This window comes from Merops nubicus, unplaced genomic scaffold (assembly GCF_000691845.1).
Source record: "Merops nubicus isolate BGI_N331 unplaced genomic scaffold, ASM69184v1 scaffold18059, whole genome shotgun sequence".
Taxonomy (NCBI): Eukaryota; Metazoa; Chordata; class Aves; order Coraciiformes; family Meropidae; genus Merops; species Merops nubicus.
In genome coordinates, this window is record NW_008630383.1 from 9,659 (window position 1) to 18,533 (window position 8,875).

Below are 8,875 nucleotides of genomic sequence, written 5' to 3' on the forward strand. Positions count from 1 at the left end.
TCCCTCCAGCAGCTGAAGTCTCACAAGTGCTGTAATGGGAGGAGAAATCAAATAAACTGCACTAAAGGTTCAATCTCAAACATGCAGAACACTCAGTTCCCAGATATTTGCTTCTTGAAGGTGAGGCACAAAGCCAGAGTGCAGCTACCAAAGCACATGTAGCAACAGTGAGACATCCACTCATGTACCAGGCCATGCGTATTCTCAACCAGAGCACTCGTCAATTCATGCATGCAAGATTTGGCAATTAAATTCTTGCCAACCTTAAGAATTACTATGTGCTGATTTTCAGAACTACCATAAAATATAAAATATAGGCAACATCCCTCTTGTGCACTGTTTCTACAAGAGCTTTCTGCATTAACTGACACATCACGGGGCTGCAATACCTGGAGGTGACCAACTGGTAGAGCTGGAAGTCGTTACTAGGGCATTTCTTTTAACTCTCAAATACAGACTGCTCAGATGTAGGTTTTTCTCCTATACTTTGTTGTCTTGCATCATTACACAAGTGCTCATCAGTGCTTATTACTGCATACTATTAACAACTTCCAAATAAACAAATGAACAAGGCTTACTCCACGTGATGAGTGTGCTACCAGCGAACTGCATTGGGAAGGCATTCCAAATGCAGACACAGCTTTAGCAGCAGGACTGTGCTTTACAATCACTGTAATAATGCCATGGAGACCAGGTGGAACAGGTTTTACCAGCAAAGGTGCAGTCTCTGGGTTACAGCTATGTTAGGGCTCTTGCTGACATGACTCTGGTGATCAGAGATTGCAGTGGGTCTTTCCTGCGGGTGTTCTATGTCGCGGCAAAGTGCAACACCCAGGTGAGCATTAATCCAGCACAGGTAGCTCACAGCACTCAACAGCTGGCAGCATATGTGACGGGGAATAGGGTACCCAGAGAGATGGGAGTGGACACATTTTAACCATCTTTGGATTTGGAAATGCAACCTCTACATTGAAGCATAGACACTGGAGCTTGTCTCTGACAGAATTCCGTCAGTGATAATCCCAGGTAGACCTTGATACCTTTGAGAAGGCTCTGTTCTGGTGCTCGCACCACATGAGCAATCCCGGGCAGTTTATGAATTCTGTTGCAGCTGTGAACCTGCCTACTTCAGATATATCTTGCTCCCTTTCCTGGCCACCAGAGAGACAACCTGGGAAGCTGGTTGCCCACACACTTCAATGACTATGAAGCCCATCACACAAGTTAGCAGAGGATCAGTGGGGCCTTATGGACCCAAGGGAGTTATGACGGCATCTCTGTACAGCACTCAATGCACCCTGCACAATCACTAGGGTTTTTTTCTCCATTATCTGAAGCATCTCCACCTCATCTGGCCTAGATGACTGAGAGCTATGTAGGCAGCCTGTTGTACTGGTTCTGCCAGCAAACAGTGCCTGCAGAATGTTTATCTGCAAGCCTACAGAAAGGTTATCACTCCTGAGAAAAAAATGTAGGTAACATACTCTCCTGTCTGGTTTTGAATCACCATGACCATGACTACTGTGTTCATGCTGAATTTAACAGTGATGCTGTATATTAGCCATGTTCAAGCTGTCTGTGACAGATCAGACACACCTGTAATAAAAGTCAGATTCCAAAGGGCTGTTCTGGTAGGTAGGCATTTGAAGAGCTGGGGTTTAAACCCCCAGGCCTAAATGAGGGTTGGCATACGGATGATGTCCACAACCAGGCAAGGAAGACCCTTCTGACTGGTTTTCACCCAGGGTCTGGACAGCCTTGGGTGGAAACTGATTGGGAGATCACCACCAGCTGCCCCCACCTTCCACATTAACTTGAAGGTGGGGCAAGAAGCCACCTCTATACGAGCTGACTCTGATGGCAGTGTAGTTGGGAGGTCTGTCTACTTGGTGCATGTGTTCTGTGGGGATTCTGGTTGTTGAAAGGGCTTCCTGACTCTGCATGGCAAGTGGAGTTCCCAGGACAGTGGGACAGTATCACGAGTCTCTCTCTGGGAAGCTTTCATGTAACTGGACCCCGTGCCTGGCTAATTCCATCTCCCATGGCATGGTTCCTGACTCAGCTCGCTCCCTTCTTCACACAATGTGCTGTGAGTGAGTGCATTGATTTGTTCCTCCCTCTGGTTGCCCAGCACTTGAGATCTCTGGTGTGTGATGTGGGAGCAGAGGGAGGAGTTTGGCTGCTGGTTTGTCTGTTAATGTTATCATTGCAGGAAAGCATTATACTGTTTTATTCCCAGGACAACTACATGTCTGGACATGTGCCACGTATCTTTGGTCACCCCACCCCAGTTAGACAAAATGAATGCTCATCTTGGTGGGCCTAGAGGTCTCAGAAAAAAAATCAGCAACAAAACAGCTGAATTAGTAACAGAGTGCGTTACCTCTTGCCAAAATTACACCTGAATACTGGGAGCCAATACTGTAAAGAACAATTAAAGGAAGGTTCTGAGGTGTGCAGGGAAATATGATCCTGTGAGCTCAGTACTGAGTAATTAATGGTCTAAGGGACATCATTAAGGAACTTCTGGACCCTTCTGGGAAAAGACACCATGGTATTTTTTAAGAAAAATTCTGGGCTTAACAGCTTCCTGGAGTTCTTGGAAGCTGCCAGATGCACATGGAGATAAGGGTGATCCAGCAGATCCAGTCTACCTGGATTTCAAAAAGGCATTTGAAAAAATTCTTCATCAAAGGCTTTCAACTAAAACCGGCTAGCCATGGAATAAAAGGGAAGGTCCTCCTATGCAAAAATAACTGATTACAACAAAAGATAAAGAAACTGGTTGGTTTCCACAATCCCAGTTACTTTCCAGTGTGGTGCCAGACCTGCATTGTTTTGTATACAAATGCTCTGAAGAGGGTAGAGCAGTGAGGAACAAAAGTTTGCTGGTAACAGAGAGTTAGTCACGGCAGTAAGGACTTAGGCAGGTTGCAAACAACTGCAAAAGAACCTTGTAAGACTCACTGAGCACTGAACTGGTGGACGAATTGAATATAAATAAAGTGAGGTGCATGAGGGAAAAACATCCTGGCTTGATATACAGAACTATGGATGCAGAATTACTGTAGTCACTCAGGAGGCAGATTTAGTTACGAGTGGCTGCATGAAAACATCAACTCAATACTCAGGAGCATAAAAAAAAAATTGAATGTTAGTGGCTATTGGGGAAATAACAGGGAACAGAAGTCATCACTGTACCATCCATGGCTTGAATACTGTGTGTAGCTTGGTGACCGTGTATGGGAATGGGAAGGTTTCAGAGAAAGGAAAGATTATTATGTGTTGCATAGTGGCTCTACTGGAAGGACTGAATTGTCTAGGACTCCTGAACCTGGAAAGCAGCTGAGAGAAATGGAATAGGATACTGACCTACAGAATTGTAAGTGGTTGGAGAAGACAGTAAGGGACTAAGTCACATCCTCTTCTCCTTTAGGGACTAACTAGGGTCCAAGAAGTGACGATAGCAGATCCTGGTTCAAAGCAAATAAAGTGAGGCTGATTCTCACAGCAACCCCCAACAGGTGTTACTGATTAGACCAGCCAAATCAGACTTAAGGGTACTCTCATACTGAAAATAGCTTCATGCTGGGAGAGTACCGTGGGGCATAGGCTACATGCCTGCGCTGTTTTCACTTCTCCCTGGGCAGCCGCCTGTAACTTTTTTTTGTTGCTATTATGCAAGTTCTTTGAGTTACAGATGAGTCTTTCTCAGCCATAGCCTTCCTCACAGGTGCCGATGGACTTTGCTCCCTGAACCTTCATTTGTCTCCTTTCCTGAGTTTCAGAGCACTTTTCAACAGTTCTATAGCACAGCACTCACATGGTACAAAACAGCAGCTTCCCTGGCCACATCTGTGCATTTGGTATGTTGGTCAGGTGCCTTGCGAAGCAGTCCTACTCTTCTTTTGACACATCCCTTGACACCTTGCTATCTTGTTGACCTCCAAAGATACAGCTGAGATTACCCTGGCTGAGCTGGAGGGACCCATGGTTGAGCCAGCAAAGCCATTCCTGTGGTCATGGGTGGAGGCTTGCTCTGGTTAGGCAGAGGCTTTGCAGCTCCTGCGCTTCAATCTGCCTTCCAGTAGCAAGGTGGCGTCAGTGGTGAACGACAGTCTGACCTTCTCCCTTCTGCTGAGCCAAGGGCATGTCCAGCATACCAGTCAAACACTGCTCCAAGTCAAAAGTGAACTTTCATCTCTCCTCCTGGTTTAACTTTAACCCAGGACTGATCTAACCCACCCCAAGGTCACACATGCTTGTGGCAGTATGAGGGAACAGTGTGATAAAGCAGTCAGGGTAGGGGTGAGACTAGTCTACCTCTCTTAGCTGCAGCACATGCTTAAGCTGTTTGTGAGACCATGATGCTGTGCGACTCCGCAATGTGCTCATGGATGTTGCATTGATTATTTGTGTAGCATTGATTATTTTTGTAGCATCCAAGCCTTAAGTCAGCCATAGGTGAGGAGAATTTTTTGTATCTCTTGGTATTTGAGTTCCAAAGTTGGTACTGCTAAGGCTGAAGATGGAGCACCTTTACACCAGTCAAGCCCGCCTGAGGGTACATTCCCAAAATAAGCTAAGCAGCCAGCTCCACATACCTGGGCTGCATGTTCTTGCCCCATTGCTATCTGTTTGCACAGGCACACAACTGTCAACTTAAAAAATTGGTTCAAACTGATTAACAACCACCCTAGTCTATTTGCTCTGCTAACTTCAGCAAACTAGTTCATATTAAATTCAGGATGAGGATTTGTAATGCAACTACAGATGGGAAAAATTTCCCACAATTTGTCCTTGTTTCAAGGACAAATAAAAGAACAAAGCAAACCCATTTTTATAAAAGGTTCTTCCTCTTTATCTGCAGTTGTTTTAGTCTTCATTGCACTTGGGTTGCAGCAAAGAAAGATACACTTGCAGTATTGTATACCCAAAAGGTACGGAACTGGATACTTGATTAAATTCAGTTTTCTTCCCATCCTAACCACACAATTAGATCCAGGGGAAGATGCCTCTCCCTGCATCCTCCCTGCTCAAAACACAAACCCAAACCCAGATGGTATCACTAAAACAACAAAGGAAAGGCAAAAAGAAGATTAGCAGTCTCTATTATAAAAAGAAAATAGACATAAAGTATTTTTTCAGCTCCCAGTGAGCATAGTTTGAAGGATTAAGCTTCACTTAGATGACTGTGGGCTCCTTGAATAGTATTCTCCAAGTTTGTCACAGGTAGTACAACCTTTGTTTAAAATAAATAATTCTGTGGATTAGAACCTTTTCTCAAAAAGCTTCCAATACTGCTGCAGTAACATCTGTCTTGCTTGTGTCACTGGCAGACCTCTGCTCTTTCTGCAGGTGAGAGATGTAAGATTCTTCCTTGCCAACTGTTTTGTCAATCCATAGATAAAGAAGTGCTAGAAGCGAGAAGCAGTCAAGAGGATCAGTACTGCCCTTCACGTGAGCCGCAGTGCAGTGGTCTGACTGTTTGACAGTCCTCAACTCTGATTCCATCAATGATAGGAAAGGAAGAACAAAAAGTGAGAGTACAGATACAAACATTATTTGGTGTACTTCTGATTAAATAACAAGAAATAAATCTTGTCCCCCAACAGACTGGCTACATTAGGCACACCACTTTTCAGCAATTTTACAGTCACCCATGAATCATGAGCTATATCTTTGTAGTATTGTACAGACACAGACAAACAATTCATCATCTTTACAACACACAAGCTGTAACCCTTAGACTCCTGCAGAAGACAGGCAGTGCTGTGTTCACATGAACTGGACGCCCTCTCTTCATATTATTCACTAATGTATACAGACCAGGCTGTTCAGCAAGATCCAGGACATTCTCACACTCTGAGAGTCACATATAGACTTGGGGAAGAATTTCAGATGGCAGTTTGTGAGGGTAGTGCAAGCCCTTTTCCCCAAATCCTCCCAGTGAACTACGGTCTCTTATGTACATTTATTTTCCGGCAAAGATGCTGCATTACATCTTCAGTTCAGAAATGAGCAAATACTACCCTGCATTTTTTTTTTCAGGAATCAGGAAGAGCAAACTCTTTATGCTTGAGAAGCATTTGTTCTGCATAACCTGAAGTGCTGTAAACTCTCTGCTCCTCAATGAGACATTAGTTAATAAAAGTTGCTATTTTAGTTGGAAGCCTTAAATACCACCAAACACCCCACTTTCATGCTAAGTACCTCTTAAGTTAGTGGAAAAGACTGGGCAGATAAAAGGAGAGCTAACACTTAACCCTTGAGATGAAGGATTATTTTTAGTCTTAGTTTTTATTATGTACAGAGAAAAAAATAATCTCGTTACCAAAGTAGAGGGCGAACATGGAAACCAAAGAACAAGACAAGGGAAGGAATACACCAGCACACAGAAGAAAAAAAAATAAAATTAGGAATTATATAGATACTTATGGCCTTTAAAGCTGTACAAGACTGTTCAAATTCTTGCCGCAGTTCAATCCACTCCCTTCCTTATCCTCCATATTTGAAATGGTGAATATTTCCTACCAATATACCAGCTCTATGAGAGTACTTTTTGGACTCAGGGCTTTTCCATTTGCTTGTGTTTGTAGGGACCCAGCTGTGTCCTAGTATGAGATGGGTTACTTGGATGTAAGTTCAGTGTACAACTTGGTGAAACATATCAGGAGTGCAAGATCTGAAACAAAATGCATTGAAATTCTACCACCAAATATATCCCCATTAGCTTTTCAGAGCAAATGTGATTCCACACTCCTGAGTGGTGACAAATAACTCTGGGTGAGGGAAAAGGACTTGAGATACTTCAAAAAAACACTGGGGCTGAAGTTTGCTATCATGTTAATGTGTTTGTTTATATCCCATTGTTCCCCCAGCATTGTGAATCCTTTGGTTGTAGTTATTTGCTAATAAGGCAAGGGAAGAGTTGTGCTCTAATGAAATGCGTCATTAGGTAAATATTACTTCACTCATTTAGACTCTACAGCTACAACTGTCAGACTTCTAATTCACTGTCAGGAATAACATCTTTGTTACCTCAAGTCAGGCAAGTTAAGTACTCAACATTCTGAAGAGCATGTAAGAGCATAAAAGAAATGTGTTATAAACTCAACTCAAATGTGTTATAAAAACCCCATCTTATTTAGATATCTTAAAAAATACAAGGCACATTATATAAAAATCAAATAGCTATTCATCAAAACTGTTAAATATCCCCATTTAAGATCATGTTCTGGCAAGCATGAAGTAACAATGTATAATCTCAACTAACATTTTATCTCAGTGCTAGCTGATAAAGTTCAGCTTGTCAACTCAATAGGATAACGTTGCAGGTTTCTGCCATGTTATTATTTACAGCATGATAACTTGGTAAAAATGTGAAATTACCTCATACTAAAGATAATAAGCAGTCTACACCGAGATGGTGAAACGGATTCTCCTTTCTTTCTCTCTACAGTTTCAAATAACATTCACTGTAAGCAGGTACACAGAGCAAGGTCCTACATACACGATCTGTTTAGCTGTTTAATGAATTGCAGTTAAAGCCAAACAAACCAGATTTTTTTTCTGCTTATTAAATACACTAGCAAGATTACATAACATTCCAGTCACATTGTGGTTTTTAACACCTTTGATGTTGAACAAAAATGTCTTCAACCACAACTCACTTCCAGATCAGCAGCATTCTTGCAGGCCATCTGAAATGTCATGATTTTTGTTCCAGTCTAGCAGGAAGATTTATCTGCTTATGGTTTCTACACAGGGTAAGCAGCTGTCAGTTCCAAAATCCAGGCTTCAACGTATTTAAAAAGCAGAGATGTTTCTTCAGACTTTCTTGTACAAAATAACTCTCTTGTCACTTACATCCTTTCAGCTGTAGGAATACAAGTTCACTTTTCTAGGATTAAACTCAGTAGGTTGATTTAGTGGTCCCACTTGACTTCGAAGAGTAAGAATTTGACTTCTTGAGATTCCTGCTTGATGAGAGAGACACTTGCATCCTCCGTGTGGTTCGCACACTTCGACAAAGAAGAGCGTTTTTAAGGTTGTCTCTGAAGTCTTTTGAAATGTAATAATAGATGAATGGATCAATACAGCTGTTCAAGGTAGAAAGACACAGTGCAGTTATGTATGACACATACAGATAGCTCTGGTTGTAGGTTTTGAGGAGCAAATAGTGCACAACAAGCACCACATTGCTAGGTGTAAAACAAATGATGTACATGGACAGGACGGCGATAATAAGTTTGATTGCTCTTTTTCGTTTCTTCCCAGAGCTTACATCTGAGATGGAAGCATTCAGAGTCTTGATCATTAGTATGTAAGCAACAGCAGTGAGGAGAGCTGGGATTAAAAATAGTCCAATTGCAAGTGAGAGGAAATAACTGAACATATCATGAGCCAAAACATTTTCAGGCAATACATCGTGGCAGGTAGTGATGTTAAGATTTGAAATATACGCTGTCTGATTAACAAGATACAATGGAATGGTGCCCAGCAAAATCAGTATCCAGATAGCAAGGGAGACGACCAAGGCAATTTCAGATTTCTTTCTTGAATGCACTATGGGGTTCACTACAACCCAATACCGTTGCACACTGAGACATGTCATAAAAAGAATGGAACAGTACATATTTCCATAGAAAAATCCAACAAGTATTTTGCAGAGACCCTCACCAAATACCCAATTATTGCCATTTACATGATATGCAATCTTCAGGGGGAACCAGACAACAAAAAGAAGATCTGCCAATGCCAAGTTAACCATATAAATCACAGCTGGATGCTTCTTCTTTGTTCTGAAAAAAAAGACCCAGAGGGCCATGGCGTTGCTTGGCAAACCAATGATAAAGACAATGGTATAGACGAT

At 42.2% G+C, this 8,875-nt stretch overlaps 1 protein-coding gene across 1 annotated transcript in view; it reads right to left on the minus strand.

The window, feature by feature from the left end:
* Window positions 1-7,915: 7,915 nt before the first annotated feature.
* The window catches only part of LOC103779644 (proteinase-activated receptor 2-like), a gene marked incomplete at its 5' end in the record, with an annotated part of 1,099 nt that continues 139 nt past the window's right edge, over window positions 7,916-8,875 (minus strand). Inside the window, 1 exon segment of the mRNA XM_008947286.1 lies at window positions 7,916-8,875. This exon segment is cut by the window's right edge and continues 14 nt beyond it. Within this exon segment, the coding sequence (XP_008945534.1) occupies window positions 7,916-8,875 (960 nt within the window).